This window comes from Colletotrichum aenigma, assembly GCF_013390185.1.
Source record: "Colletotrichum aenigma strain Cg56 chromosome Unknown KSG_Cg56_contig05, whole genome shotgun sequence".
Taxonomy (NCBI): Eukaryota; Fungi; Ascomycota; class Sordariomycetes; order Glomerellales; family Glomerellaceae; genus Colletotrichum; species Colletotrichum aenigma.
The window spans coordinates 1,928,856-1,950,548 of record NW_023500911.1 but is presented as its reverse complement, the minus strand read 5'-3'; the positions used below and the strand labels follow the sequence as shown (position 1 = coordinate 1,950,548).

The window sequence follows — 21,693 nt, the reverse complement described above, 5'->3', positions numbered from 1 at the left end:
CACATGTGATGTGCCGGCTAAGAAGCAACGCTCCTCTGAGTGCTTTGTTTCTCGCATTTAAATGATTTGTTGAGAGCTTAACGTAATCGGAATTTTGATTGCTCTGAGGCTCCTTCGAGAGACACCAATACTTTTACGTCTGGTGAATACGACCAGCGCCTTGGGATAGGGAGTGGGGGTTCAGGCCAGGGCACGTTGAAGATGATTGATCGGCCTATGCAAGAGGCAGATGTCAGGATCATCCTATATCCATCTCCAAGCAACCCTTGTTACGTCACCGTCACTCCTCAAGGCGGCTCTAATTCTCTCTCTCGACAATCCGTCATCCTCGATGCCACCACGCGTCCTGGCGGGCCTTCCGTCGGCACAGTCATCCTTAAGCAGTCAGGGCGCGATATGGGCTTCCGTATGATGGCCAATTCTTGCTCTGCAGACATAATCGCGTAACAGTAGATACCAAACGGTGAATGAAAGTCGCTTGATGTTGACGAGAGCGTCCACATGATGAATGTTGCATAGGTAGTGAGAAAAGAAATGCAGGGACCCGCTGACAAACGCGTATTCCGGCACGGGCCGTATGAATACAGCGGATGGCCATTTGCAACGGCGCTGGCAGCAAACAGAACGCTGGAAAAAAATTCTCCGCGGCAGCCGTTTGTCTTCATTTCGCTTGCATCAGGCCAACAAGTCCGCAACACGGACCCCGACAACGACGCGACAAACATCAACAAGAAGGACGCTGCAACACCCTTCAGCCATACTTAGTCTCAGCCACCTCGCCTCCATGTATAAGCTTAGTAGGCTTGCCATTATCTGATAGCACGTTCATTCCGCCATAAGTTATGTTCATTCGTCGCGATGGCAGTGCAGCGACACTGCTCGCCGATGCTACCGAGAGTTCGCGTGGATCGCCGGCGTCACCCCCGAAGCAAACAGAAGCAACTCCTCGTGACCATTAGACTGCGCAAAGAAGCCGAAGATTGCATCTATGTTTGCACGAAGCCTCATTCAAGACTGGGTCGATCGCCGGAGCCACCGGAGCGATTGATCGTCACCCTGCGTTATCCGCGTCCCAAGATCCGCCCCAAGATCATCCCGATACCTCCATCGCACCGGCGTGTCGTGTTGGAAAGTGACTCGGAGAGCGACTGGAACTGCGACTTGGACACCGATTTTGAAAGCGATTTGGAAACTGTTTTACCCAGCGAAAGCGATGCTGATGACAAGAAAGCACTATTTTATTCTCCCACGCCTAGTGTAAGAGCACCAATTGATTCTTGCCCACAGAGTTGCGCTAATTTTTGGTAGTCTGCAGAGAGTCCAGCCCCGCAGCCTCAAAAGCCGTCGCGTTGTTTAGAGGAAGTTTTGAACACTTGGACACCAGTTTTACTATCTATTACAAAACACGTCATCGTTTACAGCGGTGGTGGCGTCTATGACATTCAGCTGTATACAATCATCGACGCACCGGCAACAATCGACTACCATCCGTCAAAGTCGGGCTGGAAGACGGAGTTCGAACTTAGTTGGTTGGCCCTGGATGCGGTGCGGAACTACTGGGCCCAGTTTCCTGGCGGTCGCGACGGAGTCATCGACGCCGCCAGCACAGGTCTATCTCGGCTTTGCAGGAAGGTCCTAGTCGTACTCGGACATCGAAAGAAGCGTTATTTTCCTCTCGAGCTGAAAGTTATCTTCCAAGGCGTAAAGCCAGAGCCTATATGGGCTGATGACCTGGTAGTAGGAATGGAGCTCGACTGGAGGATATTGAACGATTACTGGAAGGCTGTGGGTGTTGCGGTGCCCCCGCGAACTGAGAACCTTCACGATGTGGCGGAAGAGACGACCTTGAAAATAGACATGCCGCCTGCCTGGATGATGAGGTCAATGGAGGAAGGCGGCTAGGCGACGCTGAGAATCCCCGATGAAGGAAAATCAGGTGATATCTCTCTTCTGAGCTCAGTCACGACGTTATGAAATCTCTTTTCTAGCCTGTAGAGATTGACCTCAGTTAGTCTCACTTATTGTACATCGGACATAATTTCGACCTTTACGATATCATTAATTGTGTTAGAGCGAAAACGAGCAAAGCGCCCAAGATCTCACGTTGCGATAGAGCTTTGGACAGAATATGCGTTGAGTTTCAGTTTGTCATCTTGAAATTTTCAACGGTCTTATGGTGCAGAACTTAAGAAGTCCGATGAACCACGTCAGAAGTTTAGCTCATGAGACGACATTCATTGAGTGAGTCAGTGACCACTTACTGTCCGAGAAACATGAACTTATCATACTTTGAATGACTTAAAACATAATATATTAACATAACGAAAATCATAGTAAATGACAGCCGAAACTTTGCTTGTGTCAAATTGGATAGATGAGTAACTTCTGCGATATGAAGCAATCTTGGTCCGGTCGGATCTGTTCAAAAGTCTATGTTATTACCACGAACAAAGACTTGGTCACATCAATTCCTACTCTCTTGTTGGTAATCTTCAAGCAATGTTTCTCGCAAAAATTGATAATGCTTTATTGCATATCAATGGAACAGTTCCGCTAGTGGCCACCGACTGGCGAGCTGAACATGGGGAGGCACGGACGTTGAGCTGAATGAGGACTAGGGGATATTTTCGACTCATTGCCACGCTTTCAAGTCGGCTCAGGGATGGGGTGCCCAGGGGTTTATGAGCAAGGCTCCTCCCAGGAAATTCTTCAAGCTGGGTTCCCGGCCGATCCGCACTTCCCCCCTTCCCTCTCATCCTTTCTCTGCAACCGGGGAATCAAATGATACTCCGACGTGGGCTGATGATTTGATTGATCTCGTTTTCGACGCTTCTGCCCGCGATCTTTTTAGGCTTTTCGCGGCTGTTTGAAGCTGCAACTGAATTGGAAAAGCAACACGGCGCGTCGCACAGGCCAAAAACACACTGCCGATCTTTTGACACCGCTCCAATGACGTCGAATCACTCAAGTACCGGCGGTTCCAGTTCCGGGTACTCGGGCCCGGGTCAGCGACTGCACCCTAGTGCCGACCCAACGTCGACTGAATCGCCGACACCCGCGACTACTGTGACGCCGAGGACACCCTCGCCTCCGCGGAACACGGTTCCGACGAGCATCCAGTTCCTTCTCAACCCCGTTGAGAACGAGGCCGTCGCGCCGCTGCAGGTTGACGTACGCCGCACACATCAGACTTCCGCTGGACCGAAGAGGACGTTTGCAGGCTGACCTGATTATCGGACAGAACGACATCCGCCGGGATGACCATGACTCGGCCTACGGCTCCGACGCCGGGTCCGCGTACACGTCGTCCATCACATCATCCATCTATCATTACCAGTATGAGAACGGCCGGCGGTATCACGCGTATCGCGAGGGGCAGTATGTCCTCCCGAACGACGACCAGGAGCAGGAACGCTTGGACCTTCAACATCATATCTGGCGCCTGCTGTTGGGTGGTCGAACCTACACGGCGCCTCTACCGGATCCGGCGAGCGAAGCGGCTGAGGGGCTGAGGGTGCTCGACCTCGGCACGGGCACGGGAATTTGGGCGATCGATCTGGCGGACGAGTTTCCCACGGCGGATGTTTTTGGCGTTGACTTATCCCCGATCCAGCCTGAGTGGGTTCCCACGAATTGCAAGTTTCATGTCGATGACTACGAGGACGACTGGACGTATCGTGAAGATGAGAAATTCGACTATATTCATGGCCGTGCGCTAAGCGGCACATCATCGAACTGGGCGCGATTCTATGACAGGGTCATGGGCGGGTTGAAGCCCGGTGGATGGGTGGAGATGCAAGAGTACGACGCCTGGATCTTTAGTGACGACGACAGCTTCGATCGGGCGATTTGGACGAAGGAATGGGTCACGAAGCTCGACGATGCGAGCAAGACATACGGCAAACAGATCAACGTCGCGAGGTTTCACAAGCAGTGGATGATTGACGCTGGCTTTGAGGACGTTCAAGAACTGGTTTACAGGGTAAGTCAAACTACTCTTCTAATTCATTGGGATCCTATTAACGCCGTTGCAGATACCGATTGGCCCATGGGCAAAAGACCCTGCTTTGAAAGAGCTGGGTCGTTATGAGCTGGCGCACATGCAGATGTCAGTTGAATCACACACACCTGCCCTATTCACGCGGGTATTGGGATTCAGTGAGGATCAAGCACGAGTTCTCATGGAAGGCGTAAAGAGGGAGTTCAGGAGCAAAGACTACAGGCTCATCACAAGTTATCGCTTCATCACAGGAAGGAAGCCTCACGGACCACCATAAGACTAGTGAATTATAAGATCGTTCAACTTTGTTCACACTACGCTTAGACATGGCAGCCGTACGTCGGGCTGATTTGGGCATGATGTCGCGCTTCTATTCATAAATTGAGGTAATGGAAGAGGACGAGAGAATGGGTTGTTTGCCATCGACCATACTACGTTGAAAGTCTTGCTGGTATGACCATCATGCATGGCTTGCCATATGAGCCCTGATAATATGGATGTCCAGTTGAAATTCTTTGCGACGTTTGGTCAATGTAATTTCTTGAAAACGGAGGTGGTTCTGCTTACCCCGGCGAAATCGACACATTTACAGGAGTCGCTCCCAAATCTCTGAAGCCCGTTTTCTTCCCCATTCTTCACGCTCTTCCTCCGTCTTCATGATCCGAAACCCAAATTTAGCGTACAGCCGCCTCGCACCACTGAGTTCTTCGTACGTCTGGAGCCCAACGCGCTCGTACCCAACTTCTCTAGCAAAGGCAAGACACGTTTCGACCAACATCGTGCCGATCCCAAGACCTCGCGTGGTCTTTTCAACCAAGAAACACCTAATCCTCACACACCCTGGCACCTCTCGGTCCTTGGTAAGCATGATACAGCCCAGAAACTGGCCCTCTCTCTCTCTCAGTGATCCAGCAACGTTCTGACGATGGGTCAAAGTTGTCGAGAAAATGAGCCGTATATCTAGACATATGCGACTCGAACAAGGCGTCGAAACCGTAGTCCGCATGATATACCACTGCGTGACGGTGGGCGATGTAGTTCATGTCGCCTGGGCGGTGGTTTCGGAGTTTAATGAGTTCCGGGGGGCGTTCCATGTTCGACGTGGTGTCGCTAGGTTATGTTTGGCTAAGTAAGCTATCCAAGAGGGAGGACCATTGCGACATTTGTATCCTGGAATACAAATGTGCCTGATTCGGAGACTTCCCTGTATTCCGCTCTCGTCAAGCTCAAGACAAAGTTATCATATCGAAAGGCGCGCCCATGTGGGGTAACCTGTGCCAAAGGGCGTGTTCTCATGATTTAGGATTGTGGGGCTTCTCCCGGTCGCATGGAAAGCTTCCTGGCATCCATCGATTTAGGAAATCATGATGAAAACGAAAAAAGCTTCCAAAACATGGATTTCTTAAGCGTTGAATTAAAAAGGGTAAGTAAAACTAAGAAAACCAATCGATATGTCCTAAGTTCCAGGACCAGAAGCAATATCACGGATTGCAATCGACTAGCCAGGCTTTGTTGAGATCTAACTTGAGGCTGTGGACAGTCTTTTAAATTCGGATCCAGACATGTCATCCTGCACATGCCCAGGTCAATGTACAGTTCAAGAGGATCTCTCGAGTCTTCAAGTCGGGCAAATGGGAATTGATTCCATAGGAACTTGATTCTCCTCATGCTGCACAATTGATTTCCTGCGCGAATGTTCTTGAGTGGTATATCTTTTAAAAATCCAACAATTGTCAGTTTTCGTCTTCAAGAACAGGCTTCCTTCAACTTCAATAACCTGAGCTTTGTACTATTTGTACGTAGAGCTTGAGGAGGAAACCAGTCAGCATATCACGTATTCAATGAAAGTCACGAATGTTGGTGTCGTGCATCTCTTGGCCTGCGGTACGGACCTCGGGCCGACCGTTGTTGGAAAGGGGTCCGCAGGGGGTAACTGTGCCCTTCAAGGCCCCTGTTGGTTCGATCGAGAGCTGGATGAGCGACAGATAAGCTGCACCTTTTCACTGGGCAACGGGCAGTACGATAGGAATTATCCGGCATGGGGAGTCTTCGCCGAGTTTGTCCAAAATGTCCCGTTATCAGCAGTAGACATCGGCAGAAGATATGTACTGCACGTGGGAGAAATGACCAATCGCCGATGTTCTCTGGCTCGTTGCAGCTTTCGGTATTGAGAGCAGACGGTACGGAGTTTTGCAGATCAGAGGGAAGTTTGAATAGCCCAGAGTGATAAAGTCGTCGCAACAGCGTTCTCATTCGAACATATGTCTAAGTGTTTTCTAGAGATTACCCGACTAAGACGCACGTACAGGAGTTTGTGCTCGCTCTTGCCGCTCTTGCTATCAGATTGCATTCGTCCTAATACAAATAACGAAAGCTCTTGACCTCAGTCATGCCATCATATCCCACAAATTCCTTGGCACCAGCCTCAACAGAGTCTTGCATTGCCTCTTCACGATCAAGCGTCTTGTTCTGCGCACGGAGGTAGAACCGTAACCCAAGAGCAGCAATCGCAGCGAAGCCAAGCAATGCGATCTCTGCACCAAACGATTCAACGTAGTACGGACCGTACTTAGCCGGCCAGATATATGAACCAGGAATGCTCCCGATATTGCCCATTGCGTTGACCATTGCGATCGCGGCGGCTTTCTTGGCTGCTGGGCGGGGTATTGTATTGGATATCCAGGCAAGAATGACGAATCCGGATGCAAATCCCACTGAGTAAGAGGTTTTGTTAGTCGCTCTACCTTCAGCATGGCATAAAGATCAGAAACCTACCAGTCATGAGAAACAAAGAGACGTAACGCGGGGCCGTGGTCGTCGTCGTGGCAGATATGATGTATCCGACCATACACGTCAAGAGCGGTACAAAGTAGTGAAAGAATCGTTCTCCCGTCTTGTCAGCATGCCAGGCATTTGGCAGCGACACCAATACAGCGAACATCCAAGGCGGCGCTGTCAGCAGCAGTGTCACTGTTTGGCCGTACCCAAGTCCTTGCGTGATGGTCGGAAAGAAGAAGACAAACTGTAAAGGGACCATGATCAGCATTTTCTGAAGTCAAGAAAATATCCCATGGCTAAAAGAAAGCTGAACTTACGCTTAAACCCATTATTGTCGCATGGTATGCCAGCCCCAAAAGCCATACCTTGACATCCTTGCACGCCATGATTAGTCCTTGCATGGCGGTCACATCTTCATCTTCGGCAGATCCTCCAGCCAACCCCTCATCAAGCGCCAAACGATCCTGCGCCACTCGCCTCTCTTCTTCCGTTAACCAACTTGTTGTTTTGGGGTAGTCCGGCAGAACGAAGAGGGCGACCCCAGCGAGAGCAACGGTGACAGCACCTTCGACGATGAAGAGCCACCTCCAGGCGCGTAATCCAGCGGCACCTTCCATGTCAGCAAGAATCCCCGCAGCGATCAATCCACCGAACCCTTGCGCTGCCAGGTTTCCACTGTTCAATATCGTGACACGGAGCTGCATCTCTCTCCGATTGTACCAACGCGACAGGAATAGCAAACTCCCGGGGAAAAAGCTGGCTTCGACGCAACCCAAAAGAAAACGGCAGACCACTGCACTGGAGAAGCCTCTCACAGCACCAGTTGCCGCCGATATGACGCCCCAGACGGCGACGCAGCCGCATAGATACCAGCTTGGTCGCTTAAGCTTGTTCAGAATCATGTTGGAGGGGATCTGCATAGCAACGTAGCCGCTGAGCAGCACGGAGATGCAGGTCTGGTACTGGACGTCAGTGAGCTTGAGGTCCTTTTCGAGGCCGCTGAGGCGGGCGTTGGCGAAGTTGTTGCGGTCGATGAAATTGAGAATGAAGAGAACGATCATGACGGGGAAGATGCGTAGGTCGATCTTTCGTACGAGAGCTTTCTCTGTAGCTGGGTCCCAGTTTGGGATCATTGTGGAGGTAGTCGCCCTGAGGCTTGGTTGCTTTGGACTGGAAGCCATTCTTGTCGAAATTTGAACTTGAAACCACGGCAGCAAGCATGAATTTGATGGACAAGGTCACAAAGGGCGGCGAGCTCTAGCCTCTTAAAGAGATGAACGGTAAACTTCAGTTCCTAGACGTTTGCTGGGTATGATGTCTGACTGACGCGTTATCGCAGTTTGATGCCCAGACTATGTTGGCTATCTGCAGCCAACCTCTCGATATAGCGGCAGAATGGGTAATGTTTGCCTGGTACGCTACCCCTCATATCTCGGAGCAAGGGTCCTTACACCAACACCTGGGTTATCTCGCGTCGCACAACACATCCCAACAAGGCTTTGATTGTCGGACACGGGGAATAGCAGGGCATATGAAGCCAAGGAGCCTTCAGCTGACTAATTGCATCCATCGCGGCCCGGGAACCGTACCGCAGCGCCGAGCTCCGTACCGCCTTTCGGCCCGGGATCCATGCCGAAGGCGAGGGGGAGCTTTAAGTTCCCAGGTCACAGACGGATCCAAGTTTAAGACATGGGCATGCGTCTCTTATTGTCGGTCTCTCATGGTCGGGAAAGTAATAATTTGGGCGAACTGTTAACACACTCTACGAATTCGTGTTGTTTATTTGTTTCCGCCAAATTCAAGCTGAACCGATCAATTCACGTCCGACTTCAGTTCCGTTTCGATTTCAGTGTCATTCAATTTGTACACTGCCTAACCACCACGAGCCTCAGTCGCGTCGTCAGGAAATACACCGTAACCAATCAACAGACTCATTATCTTGATGTTAGATTGATTCAACTGACACAATGACGGAGACAAGCCTTCCCACATCCAACAAGGCCGTGGTCTGGGTTGGACCTAAGAAACTAGAGATCCAAGAACGTCCTGTACGCCCACCAGGCGACAATGAAGTGCTCGTTGAAATAGTTGCGACAGGTATCTGCGGTTCAGACTGCCACAACTGGGAAAGCGACAAGGTATCTCGCCAACTCGTCCTTGGGCACGAGTCTTCGGGTGTCATCATCCAAACCGGAAAGAGTGTCAAGGACCGGTTTGTCGGACAGAGAGTGGCTGTAGAGCCGGGTTTCGCGTGCATGAAGTATGGTTTCAGGTTTCATCTGTCTTAAATTTCAATTACGGAGAGTGTTGACGATGGTTGAATTAGTTGCGAGTTTTGTGTCAATGGCAACCAGAACATCTGCGCGAACTTGAAGTACTGCGGCCTCGACCCCACCGATGGCACACTTTGCCAGTACTTCACCTGCACGGCCTCAATGACGGTGCCCATCCCGGACTCAATCTCCTGGGAGGAGGCGGGCGCGATCCAACCGCTCGCCATTGCGGTTCAACTCGCCAGGAGAGCCTCTCTAAACGCTCACCAAACAATGGCTATATTGTATGGCATTCTACATGTACACAGGATGCCCGGCCATGCTGACGCTTTTCTCTTTCAGTGGATGTGGTCCTTTGGGTCTCCTAGTACTTGCTGTTGCAAAGGCATACGGTGTCAAGAAGGTCATCATGTTTGACATTGAATCATCTCGGACGCGATTCGCAGAGACGTACGGCGCGACCATCGGTATTGTCCCTCCGAAGAACGACGACCCATCTGTAGATTCCCTCTCCTTCTATCAGCAATACGCCAAGGAACTCAACTCCAAACACGAACTTGGAAACGGTTTCGACGTCACAGTTGAGGCCAGTGGAGCAGAGTCCTGTATCCAAATGGCAATCGCGATGCTGAAATCGGGTGGAACTTGCATTCAAGCCGGGTTAGGAAAACCCCTCACATCGGTGCCACTATTCTTGGTCACGGCCAAGGAGATCAATATCAGGGGTAATCCATGACCCTTTGCTGCTGTTGAAACTATTCTCATAATGAAACAGGTACTGTGCGGTATACGCCGGGCTGTTTTGCAGACGCGATCAGTCTTCTGGAGAGAAAGCTCGTCGATCTCAAGCCGTTAGTTACATCAACGTACCCTCTGATCGAGGCTGCACAGGCATTCGAGGCGCAGCACGGGAGGAAGAACATCAAGATCGTCATAATGAACCAAAAGTAGCCTCGAGTCAGCTCAAACCGTACTGTGCGAACAGGACACGGGCAGGGGCATTGATCCATACTACAACTGAGGTTCTTAGCACGTGCTGCTTAAAGTATCCCAATCATGTATTCCTGGTCATACTTGAATCTACACAGGAATTCGGCACAAAACGATACAGCACTCTGCAGCTAGAAAGATAAGGGAAATGAGCTACTGTGATCAATCTGTAGTTGATGAGTTTTATTACCACCATTTCCCAACGACATAACCGAAACAATTATAGAAGATGGCTTGTTGAAAGTTTCTCCCCCCGGATTTTGAATATTCTGATGTCGAATTGCTAGGTACCCCCTCCCAAACTAACAGTTTTGCTCATTGTTATTGAATCCTTCCTATGCAAGGATGCTCTGCGCTGGTTTCAGCTGCGATATCGTTTTTCGTTAGATACGCCACGCCAGACCTCTCGAAAAATTGAACTCCATCCTCTTCCTTAACCAGGTGCACGAGAATAGCGTACAGCTGTAGGTTCCTCTTGCCTCTTGCGACAACGATACACTTGATTGGTTCTTGAAGCGAAAAGTTCATATCGTCTTGTATCAGCAGTCTCGGTCTGTCTATAGTCGGATCAGGTTCTCTTTCCCTCGTCAGCACCGATATCGGGGCTTTGAACTCATGCGGATGCTGAGTATCGTAACCTGTGTCTGTGGCCAAGTCGCCGAGCTGGAAAGGAGAAATAATACGGTCTTCCCAAATGACGTCTCCCAATGGAACGTTCATATATCTTATCTCTCCATGAAAAGCCATCCATGACCATGACGGTACTCTAGACGAATGATCAAACGTCACGCGCTCTAGTGAACGATTCTGGTCCTGACGTTGCCACAAAAGGTCTCTGGGAAAGTTCAAGTGCATGATACCGTAACCTCCCGGAGAGCACAAGGCTGATATCAGTCTTTTCTCAAGCCCTGCAATAGCCATCGGCCTATCCGTTCGGTTGGAAAGGTCTAAGGAGGAGTATCTTTCGTAAAACTCATGGTAAAGCTTAAGTTGTCTCCCTTGCTTATCGGACTTAACGGCATTAGGAAAGTCCGAGTCACCAAGAAAGGCTGCTTTACGACTGTTTGACATAGTTATTACTATATTGACTCTTCATCATCTTGGATAACTTACTTCGTGGTCTGAGTGAAAGTCTCGCATCTTATGCCCTCGCCGCACTCCCAGTATGTCTGACCCTTCGTGAAGTGAAGTGTTCGACGTGATAGAGCGCGTTCTTGTAACACCCAACCCCTCTTGTTCAATTCACCTTGTTCAACGTCATGATCAAAATCGTCGATAGTTTCGCACACATGAAACTTTTCACCATCGTTCGTAGTCATGGTGACAATATCTCTCGGGCTGCGTGTCTTCAAAAACCCATCAAACATATGATCTGCGCAGCTAGCCGCAATCGTGAAGTACGCGGAACTGAAGACCTTTTCCATGCGTTGTGACTCTCTTCTCCAGTCTTCCACATGTTCTGAATCGTGGCTTTTCCCAGTCTTCTGAAGTATGCATAAGGAATCGATCCAAAGATACCGTATACCAAGGCTTCTGGTAATACAAACGGCATCCTGGAAGGTTTGGGGCAGTACAATATCATCCACTCCCTGGGGGCTCTCAATGAGGTGTCGATTCTCACATGTTGTGACAGGGAACGTTACACTGTCCGGTTTTGCTTCGTTCGGGGAGCCCCACCTATGTGACAAGGCTGCATAGCGCATAGAGGTCTTGTCCGTGAAACTGGACGCGAGTCGCACTTTCTTGCACTCCTTGTATCCAAGGTCCAAGAGCCGAGACGGGACAAAATCGCCTCCAGATTGGTGGTGTTTATGCTTCTTGTCGCAGATACTGAGCCATTCCGCAAGTATTCTGATGTGCGTGTCGCTGCCTGGAGGCAACAGAGTAGGAAAACCCATATGGACGTCATTTTCTGCGAGCCGCTTTGAGCCTTTATCAATCAGCAGGGTTCGACCTTTCCCCAGCTGAACAGGCCGACATACATAAAGGCTCTAAACAGTCATACGAGAGTCCACTTACTAATTGTAGTACACAGGGAGAATACTGGGCGAAGGTGTTTTTCATGGAAGGTCAGCGCTGAGCTTGAGTCTGATCTCAAAACCGTGATGACATCCCGGCTGAGCGCTGCTCGATCTTTCATGCATCTGTGTAAAAGTCGGCAGAAGTTGCACCGGTCAGACCTCCTCACAAGGTCAAGCAACTTCACAGAGAATCTGTAGTCAGGCAGCCAAAGTCGATAGTGCTCGCAATATTCGCAGAGTTTGGAAATCACGTGCTGGTGTCGGATTGTGTTTGGAGTTTGACGGACGATGTAACTGGCAAGGCTGCTATCTGCAGTGTACTTCCAGCTGTTGTCAAGCTAGTCATTTACAGACGTTTAGCATCCTGATCTCATCAAAATCATAGGGGGTTTCTTACCGGCTATTGGGGAATCCAAACGCTATCAGTTTATGGTGTTCAGACTTAGTTCCATGGATCGTGAGGGGCTGTAACCCACCGTCTGAATGAGTGCTGATCAGCTTGAAGCCTGTGAAAGTAAAACCGGGAGTAATATCACATACAAACTTCGATACCATAAGAGAAAGCGACATTAGCAACGTCAATCCGAGGGTCAGGAGAAATCAACAATTACCATCTGCAAGAAACCCACGAGCAGTTGTAAGCCTAGCCCCGCTCGGCTGCATTCTGGGGGCTGTTACCTACGTACTGAATTCGTCGTCAATATATAGCGGGCACCGGTCATACACCAGTGATAGAAGTAACTTACTCTCTTTTAACGTCACACGGATTACGTCAGTCCCAGAAACAACGAAGCAAGAACGAAACTACCTCAAACGTGAGGATATACTTGGAGAGGTCCCTACCTCACTTTTCTGAGTCTGTAGTTGGTATTAGTGAGCGTCTATGAGTGCAATGACAGGAAGTTCCAAACCACTGATAAGCTATGGCGCCGCTGTTTGCCTGTCTTCAATTGCTTGTCGGAAAGAAGGGTATCGGATGCTTGCGGTGTTCCCAGTTTGGACGCTTGTTCCATGCCATCCCAGTTAATCCACTCAATCGAACCTTTATCCGCTGCGGCTTCAATGGTTTCCATCTCTTCTACCATCTCTTTTGCATCAGCTCTTGCCAGTGTCGGCTCAGGATTGATCTTAATAGTCGGCGGCCGAATAATTAATTTGGGGCCAGTTCCCATCGTTCCGAGATCCATGACTTCTTGGAAATCAGTGTTGTCTGTGGGTTCGACCTCGATATTGACGACCAATAACCTGGTTTCGATGAGGTGGACCAATCTCCCAACTGCGGTTGATGTGAAAGGCGCGCATCTCGGATCAATCTTGATGGCGTCGATCCAGTCCTGAACTTGAGATTTCACTTGAACGTTTGCTCCAGTGGTGGAAAAGAACTCATTACCAACGTCGTTATAGAAATCGAGAAGTCCCTTGTACCCATATAGAATCCAGACGAGGAACTCAAGATACATACATCCGAGAGACCAGATATCGTATCGTCGTGATGTGGGCTTCTTGGTCTCGCCTGGGTTGCTAGCCTCTGGAGGAGTATATCGTTGTGTCCCACGCGGGGTTCTCGTCGGGTCAGGCCGAAATTCTGTTGCTTTCTCGTGGATTTTCGCATGCCCTGCGTCGGCAATCACCAGCTTTACGTTAGTTGGTACCTGACCTGGGCCAGGTACGACATCGCAAAAGCAAAGTATGTTCTCGGGTTTGAGGTCGCCATGGCGGCATGAGCCACCTGGATTGCTGACCGGGAAATGAAGGCTCTTCATGGCGCCAGAAATACCAAGAATTTGTCGAAAGAACCATTTGATGAACGTGTTCCAGGTTTCGCGACTGAAATTAAGGCAGTCGTCGCTCAAGCTAGGTTGCTTCTCCCAGAAGTCGTGAAGATTTCCGCCTTTCGCCCAAGGGAAAATGAAGTAATGTTTTCGGGATTGGGTGTACCTGGCAATGGCCTTGATGAAGTGGTCGTGCTTTTTCTCTTGAAAGTGAACCAGAACTACCTCCTCGTTTTTGACGACGTCCTTGAATCGCGGCCCGAACCACTTTTCCGAAGTGAGCTCCTTCACAGCGACATGAGGATTTCCATCATCATCGACCACAGTACCCTGTAGAACATTCAGCTTTTATTTGCTCCCCACTCAAAAGGCAAATGACTATAGATAACCTACAATTTGGTCATCATTTGGGAACTTCGGAAAATCCAGGTGACTTTTGTGAATGACACGTTCGGTCACCGCACTGAAATTTGTTGCTCTGTGGGTGATTTCCTTCAGGAATGGCAGCCTGCATCGGGGGTCGAAGGTATAGGGAGAGCCGCTTTTCGCAAATACGGGAGGGAAGAAAAACCACTGGTGGGGATCTTCAATCGTATGAACGATTATTCTATCGTCTGGCTTTGCAATGTGTATGTCGACTGATGCCTCAGACAAGGTTACTTTGGTCTTCAATCGCCGCACTGTACATGTGTTTTTGTTCTTCTGCACAATTTTGACTGGAAATGTTGCATCTCCAAAATTCTGCTCGCAGAAGGCTTCGATCCAAGGTAGGCGGTCGATATGGATGAGAAGAGCACACAGCCGCTGTGCCTTGCTGATGAATGTTTGCAATCTATCGGGATCAAGTCGTGAGAGCTGAAGTGTCTTTAGATCATCTTCTGCTGCGCTTATCACATGTTTGACCTCAGATAATGGAATCCACGGTGGTGATACACGCTCTGAGTCGTCATCTTCCAGCTCAGAGTCCTCGTCTTCCAGGTTACCTTGTGGCTCTCTTCCATTCTGACCTCCCACTTCTGGGGATCTCGGTCCCTCACTCTGTTCGTACGTCGTTCGGACGGTCGCTGCGAATATCCTGCCTTGTGGTGAGCTGTCTGACATTGTGCCGGATAGCTGGGGTCTAATCTTGCGACCAGATACCCGTTGAGACCAGGAAAGACTGCGCTGATTAGGCCCGCCAGCTGTACTATTCGAAGAGGCTGTTTTGATACGGCTAAGATTTGTGACCAATGTCGGAGGCCGGGAGCTTATTGTTAGGGTCCTTCGGAAGGATATTGTCTGTGACAGACCGACCTCCCCAGGCTGTGGCCCGCTGCTTGGTATGACTTGCTCCTCTCCTTTGGCGAAGCAACCGCAGGTCAACTTATGCACCCACTGCCATTGGCCCATTTAGCCGGTATTTTTTCTGCACAGGACTTATGGCGCCAACAAACTGTGTCCAGTACAAAAACGAGGCAGCCTATCGTAGCTTTATTTTGGGGGGAACGCTCTATGAAATATGGCTGCCAACGATTGAGGCAGCTGCTTGGGGACGTACTAGGTCGATAGCATGGCATATAGCCATTATGCACCATGTACGAATTATTGCATGCATCATGCGGACTTTTACTTGGTCTGCTGCAGATGCGGATTTTGAATGGTTGATCATGCATAATGCAACCACTACGTGGAATTTCGGGGCTGTCGGTATACCAACATAGTCACCAAACCGGCTGCGGGGGCACATGTGTTAGTTCCCAAGTATGCAGAACACTGCCCACATAATGACTGTCACATGGTCCAACGACGCAGCCACCATTTCTTTCACAATGTGGTTGCATAACCCAGCCTGATGGTATGGTGAGGCATTTACCGCACAATACCATGCTATTCCCGGGAAGAATTCTTGCTGACGAGGCTGTGGCAGGTAAGTATCAGTGAAGCGCGTAGTCCAGGTCCCGAGCATCAATCATGTAGCCATTCTTCGTAGTTTTATAAGAGCAATGCGTTCCGTCAGCTCACTACCTAGTGGTAGATAACTTTGTCGCATCCGAGCACAATTGGCACACCCGGCTTACAACAAGATCTTGCACCAACTCTCGTTGCCCGAATCTTAAGATAAAACAAAGTCAGGCTTCTTACCCATGGATTTATTTGCAAAGTTAGGCGAGGCCTATAGCGAAGATAAACTGGGAAACCGCAGATACATTGCCAGGAGCGAGCTCGAGCAACTCGTTACCAAAGAGACCGTCGAAGAAGAGCTCCGACAAACACAAAAGCGAGGAATGCTTTCTTTGTTTCGATCAAAACGACAAGCGAGGGTAAAGCTAGCCGAGAGAGTTATGGAAAAGGGACGAAAGTTGTTTGCCACCTGCGTGTATCTCAGCCAGCCTTGGGGCGTCAAGCTTCTCCTCGACGCCCATTTCACAGATCATGATCTTCCATTGGCAAAGAGTGGTAATTCCTTAACATGCGAGAAGAGCGGCAACAAGAGGCTCGACTGGCCTGCCGATTGGGAGCTACCAAAGCTGGACGTGTTCGTCGACAAACAGTGGCTATTTTTGGCGCCTGTCTTCAGTACCACAGGCAATCATCAAACCATTGATCCAATGTGCCCTCTTCCTTTCCCGGCTGTAGACGAGGTGAAAGGCACAATCAACAACGTTGTATTCAAGGCCAAGGTTCACCCATCTCAGCAGATGGGATTTGAGGTGGGTTCAATCTCCTCGCGATGAGTTTCTCCGTTGGAGATGGCTGATGTGTTAACAGAATGAAACTCCAAGGCTCAGGATTGCCCTCAAGGAGTTCAAGTACAAGCAAGATTTCCAGCAGGAGTTCAACAATCTTTTGAAGATACGTGATTTAAAGCACGCAAAGCACATCACGCAGAAACTCGACTCCTTCAGGCAAGGGCCCAAGAATTATATCATTTTCCCCTGGGCAGATGGCGGGGATCTTGTCGACGCATGGAACAATATGGACGTCGAAAGTCGATCGCCAGAACTTGCGCTATGGGGTTTAGAACAGATGCTTGGCCTCGCCGAGGCCCTACAAGCTCTCCATAATGAGATGAAAGACCAGGAAAACTGCCGCCACGGAGATCTCAAGCCTGGAAATATCCTCCATTTCAAGACCGGAGGCTACGGCATCTTGAAAGTCGCCGACTTTGGCATTTCCAGGGTACATGTTGTGGGAACCTTGCAGAGAAATGAACCGACGACAACGAAAGCAACAACTCCTGCTTACCAAGCCCCCGAAGGCGATTCGTCAAAGACAAGATCCCGTAAATACGACATCTGGTCACTTGGATGTATTTTCTTGGAGTTTACCTTGTGGATCGCACGCAGAAATGCCGACGTCAAGACCTTTGATGCCGTTAGGAAGGCAAAAACGCCGGGTGATGATGCTTACTTTTATGAGAAGGTCGAGAATGAGCCAGTTGTTCTTCATGAAGTACAAAGTGCGTTCAGAGATCTGAGGAATCTTGCAACATGCGGCGAAGACACGGCATTTGGGCATTTGCTAGATATTATTGAGAACGATATGATCAAGGTCAGGGTCGAGGAAAGAATCGAAGCGGGACTACTGTCCGATCGACTTGAAAAGATCCTGAAGAGGGCAAGAGAAGATATCGTGTATCTGTTCAAGGATGGGTCAAGAATAGACACCTAAGGAGTTGTTACATCTGCCTCAAAGAGTTGTACGTGGGCTTGGTGGCGTCTGTGACTTTCAGAAGGGGATTCCTTCATTCCACAATGGGGATTTTACATTATTTAAATTTGCACTCTTTCTTGAACTCGTTGAAGATTTGCAACGCAGCACTGATGACAATCAACACATTCCTTCACTAAGAGCAGCTTTCATATCCAAGAAAGCTGTGGGATATTTGGAAGCCGCGTGGACTCCAATTCTAAGCAGCAGGGATTTTCTTTCCTTACCTCAGCGGTCTCTTCGTAGCGTTAGCCGGACGGCAACCTTAGCCACCCAGTTGATAAGTCCATTGATTCTGCTAATGATAGCTGGGACCTTTCTGCGAATCCGCACGCATGCCACCCCGTGCCAGTTGACTGGGTTATAAGACGGGTAGGAGTAGATCTACCCAGAAAGGATCCATAGACCCGGCCGTCATGCGTGAACGACACATGACTTCAGGAGCTATGCGACTAAAACCACGATAATGCATGGGCGAGGACATTCGCTGCATCCGTATGAATGCTTCTCAGGCCATCCACAGTGTCATAAGTAGAATACGAAATCTGCAGTCGGATGGATATTGATCGTTGGGGGCGGGATTTTCCTTAGCTCAAATGTGAACATATGGCGTCTTGTACCAGTATACATTAGCATCAGGCACATAAGCGAGCCAATGGTTGCATGGTGAGATTCGAAAGCTAAGGGTGGTGTGGCACAGGAACGCCTGTCAGCTGATGTTTTTGGCTGCGCAATCAGGCTGCGCACATATCATCAGGCTCTGTTTCTCCACGCTATTCTTTCACCTCTTGATTAACACAATCCTCTTGCTCTGGACATTTTCTGATCTTACGGGTAAACCTGCGACGGGTCTTTGCTATTCAACAGCGTTAGCCATCCACTTTATCAGCTCCGTCATGGCCGAGGCCTTCGCGGCGCTCGGTATCGCAGCCAACATCTTTCAATTTCTCGAACTTGGTTTCAAAGCCACGCAGACGATCACCACTACCTACCGTGACATTGATCTTGACGGGTTAGCTCAGCACAATGCGAAAATAGCCCTCACATGCTCCGACTTTGAGGAGCATTGCTCCAAGCTGAAGAACGACAAGGCTGTAGTAAAGGACGCTGATTTGGCGCCGCTATTGACAAGATGCATCAACACCGCGACGAAACTGAGCATCGAGATTGGCCGTTTGAGAGTTCCTGACTCCAAACGGCACCGGAAGAGAACCAAGGTGAAGATGTCCATCATGTCTTATTGGAAAAGCAACACGGTAGAAGGCCTCCGGGCCGATTTGAGCGACATCAGAGAACAGATATGTTTCAGGCTCCAAGGGATTATCTAGTACGTATACCATTTCCTCTTCCACCGCGGAGATACAGTGAACTTAACTTACCGATTTCCAGCGAACATCATCGAACTCTCAGGAAATCAGTTGACGCCTGGGGAGAAGCTTCAAAGGAGTGGAACAGGGTGACCGAGCAGAAATTGGACGTCATGGCCCAGCAGGTCAAGGACCTACTAAAATCACATTCGGCGACACAATCTAGTGAAGTCAAACATTTGGCCAAAAACTTGGCAGCATTCGCCGAGGAAGCAAAGTCCCACGGCATCGCTAGGGCTACCCTTGAAAGTCTACTTTTCACCCAAATCAAGGAACGGCAGAACGAAATCCCCAAAGCGCACAAATACACATTCGAGTGGATCTTTAGCGAAAAGGCCCAAGGAAACTTTTCAAATTGGCTACGGGAGTCAAGTGGCATTTTTGGATTACAGGAAAGCCCGGTTCCGGCAAATCGACGTTGATGACATTCATCTTAGGCCACACGATGATGAAGGATCTCGCATACACTTGGGCCGGGCGTAAACCACTGCTTGTCGCTAGTCACTTCTTTTGGTTTGGGGGAACAACACTACAAAAATCTTAAGAAGGTCTGCTGAGAACCTTATTATTCCAAATCCTATCCAACTCTCCAGAACTTATCAGCGAGTTGTTGCCTGGTCGGATTTTAGGCTAATTTCGATACCTAGAATCATGGAGCCTCGAAGAACTTTCTGACGCATTTGAGCGTCTTAAAGCACTTCCGGTCATTCCCTGTCGTATATTAATCCTTGTAGATGGGGTTGATGAATACAGTGGTCAGGGCGACGAATTAACGGAATTTCTCCAAGCTATTACAGAGTCGCCTGAGATCAAGGTTTGCTGCGCAAGTAGACCGTGGCAAGAATTCCGCAACGTATTCATCAGTGTATTTGGCCGAATTCAAATGCATGTGTTACGACCCGTTATGCATGGATAACAGTTGACCGACCCACTTGGGCGTCGGGCGGCTAGGACAGGACATTTGTACTGCAGGATCACGGGAACAACAGGAACTCACTTGGTAACAGAAGAACTATGGTCTAAGTCATATGATGATAAGATAACGATCATATTGGATCAATATGATCCAACACAACTTAGGGGCTAAACGATCATTCTGGATCAGAATGATCCAGATCGACCCAAGGTATAAAGGAATATGTTCAGAATTAGACTTATATATAGTATGACCCTAAGCCTGGCTTATGGTCAGACTTCTATAGCTCTTCAGCAATCAACTTAGTATTCATCCTCACAGATACTCTCAGCTTACCTTCACTGCAAATCACTTATTAAGTCTAAGACTGATCACCTTAGCCTCTGAAGACCTGATCTACTACAGCCTCCAAACTACAACCTACGACCACAACCCAGTGTACTGTTAGAACGTATCAATCCCCAGCTTCTGTTAGCAGACCCTACTGTCGGATAGCTGACCGTAACAGCATGATCACACCTCTGAGGATATGCGGCTCTATGTCCAAAGCACCCTGCGTCAGAATAAACGGTTTAAGATGCTTCAGCCGTCACAAGAAGCTCAGGAAGAACTACTCATAGACACTATCTGCACCAAAGCTGAAGGAGTGTTCTTCAGGGTTTCACTAGTCGTTAAGTCGCTTGTGCGAGGCCTTAATAACAACGACGGACTTGACACCTTGCAAAGAAGAGTCTCCGAATTTCCCCCAGACCTTGAACAATTCTTCAAAAGGATGATTGGTTCTATTGAAGACGTGTACAAAGATCAGGTGGATCAAGTTTTCTCAATATTGCTAATGGCCAAAGCACCATTGCCTCTCACTTTGTTTATGGCACGAGAATCCAAGCTTATCCAGACGCTGGAGTCGAAGAGCTCGATAAACTACTTCAAGTCTGCCGTGCCATAATATTCCTGGCGCAAGAGAATTCGAGAGACCCCAAAAACGACCAGCGACCAACATCCACTTCACCATGGCGAGCTAAATACTGGTGATCCCGGTATTAGTGAGTTGGTCAGCTTACCAAACTTCCTTAATGACAGCACAAAAGATCAAGATCCTCTCGTGTTCAGAGACCAGCTGCTATCGTGGTGTCGCGATCTAGTCCAGGCTTGGTCACTTGAATCCACCAACTCTCACCCCCACGGCATTCGACTGGGCTTTCTCCACCGAACAGTCGTCGAGTTTCTCCAACGTAACTGGCCCATAATAAGATACAGAACTTCCCTCAATCGGTACTTCCTTGCGAGGTCTTGCCTCTGTGTTCTTGAGTTCCATGCAACAGACAAAAATGTCAACAGGGACTTCATACTATGGTTTCTGTTTATTCTCCAAGAAACAGATACCGCTACCAATTATCCGGCCCAAGATGATGGCTATATGCTTTTTCATCGATGCGAAGAGCTCCAACAGATTCTCAACAGCAAAAAGAGTTTGCTCTTGGGAGACGAGGCTGACATTCTGGATGGAGTTCTGCGATTGCTGGCAATTTCACAGGCACGTATACTGGTTCAAAAACACCAACTTGAACTGAGATATTCTCGCACAAATTACGTTCAATACTACGAGAACCGAAATAGCGCTTTTATCCTGCTTCAAGTTCTCCACGGATCGGGGCACGTTGAAGTTGGGGACCAGCCTCAAGTAATCCTATCCGATTCTATCGACTTGGAGTTACTGGATAATTTACTCCAGATGGGCGGATTCAAAAAACACATTATCAAACGCCCAGAGAGCGGGATCGCTCCTGGCTTACGCAGCGTTTGGGAAATATTTGTCAAAGAGCTCTCATATTTGGCCCACGGGACCAAACTACGAATTGAGTACCAAGCTTGTCAGATAATGATCA

General features: G+C 49.1%; 6 protein-coding genes across 6 annotated transcripts; 4 read left to right on the top strand and 2 right to left on the bottom strand.

Moving 5' to 3' along the window:
* Positions 1-858: 858 nt before the first annotated feature.
* Positions 859-1,902, top strand: CGCA056_v008202 (uncharacterized protein; the record flags this gene model as incomplete). Its single annotated transcript, XM_037323450.1, has 2 exons — positions 859-1,257; positions 1,309-1,902. The coding sequence occupies 2 exons, from the start codon at positions 859-861 to the stop codon at positions 1,900-1,902; spliced, it is 993 nt and encodes a 330-aa protein (XP_037178044.1).
* Positions 1,903-2,949: 1,047 nt separating this feature from the next.
* On the top strand, positions 2,950-4,277 carry CGCA056_v008201 (Secondary metabolism regulator LAE1; the record flags this gene model as incomplete). Its single annotated transcript, XM_037323449.1, has 3 exons — positions 2,950-3,171; positions 3,242-3,982; positions 4,035-4,277. 3 exons carry the CDS (start codon positions 2,950-2,952, stop codon positions 4,275-4,277), a joined length of 1,206 nt encoding a protein of 401 aa, XP_037178039.1.
* Positions 4,278-6,355: 2,078 nt separating this feature from the next.
* Positions 6,356-7,911, bottom strand: prlL-25 (MFS transporter prlL; the record flags this gene model as incomplete). The annotated part of the gene is made up of 3 exons (XM_037323448.1): positions 6,356-6,714; positions 6,776-7,022; positions 7,096-7,911. 3 exons carry the CDS (start codon positions 7,909-7,911, stop codon positions 6,356-6,358), a joined length of 1,422 nt encoding a protein of 473 aa, XP_037178043.1.
* An 834-nt stretch (positions 7,912-8,745) lies between these two features.
* On the top strand, positions 8,746-10,002 carry xdhA-6 (D-xylulose reductase A; the record flags this gene model as incomplete). The annotated part of the gene is made up of 4 exons (XM_037323447.1): positions 8,746-9,038; positions 9,105-9,335; positions 9,394-9,776; positions 9,827-10,002. The coding sequence occupies 4 exons, from the start codon at positions 8,746-8,748 to the stop codon at positions 10,000-10,002; spliced, it is 1,083 nt and encodes a 360-aa protein (XP_037177761.1).
* Positions 10,003-12,943: 2,941 nt separating this feature from the next.
* CGCA056_v008198 (putative myosin light chain kinase) lies at positions 12,944-14,935 on the bottom strand (the record flags this gene model as incomplete). Its single annotated transcript, XM_037323446.1, has 2 exons — positions 12,944-14,164; positions 14,729-14,935. 2 exons carry the CDS (start codon positions 14,933-14,935, stop codon positions 12,944-12,946), a joined length of 1,428 nt encoding a protein of 475 aa, XP_037177762.1.
* A 1,022-nt stretch (positions 14,936-15,957) lies between these two features.
* Cdkl4 (Cyclin-dependent kinase-like 4) lies at positions 15,958-17,485 on the top strand (the record flags this gene model as incomplete). The annotated part of the gene is made up of 2 exons (XM_037323445.1): positions 15,958-16,524; positions 16,583-17,485. The coding sequence occupies 2 exons, from the start codon at positions 15,958-15,960 to the stop codon at positions 17,483-17,485; spliced, it is 1,470 nt and encodes a 489-aa protein (XP_037177766.1).
* Positions 17,486-21,693: the final 4,208 nt, after the last annotated feature.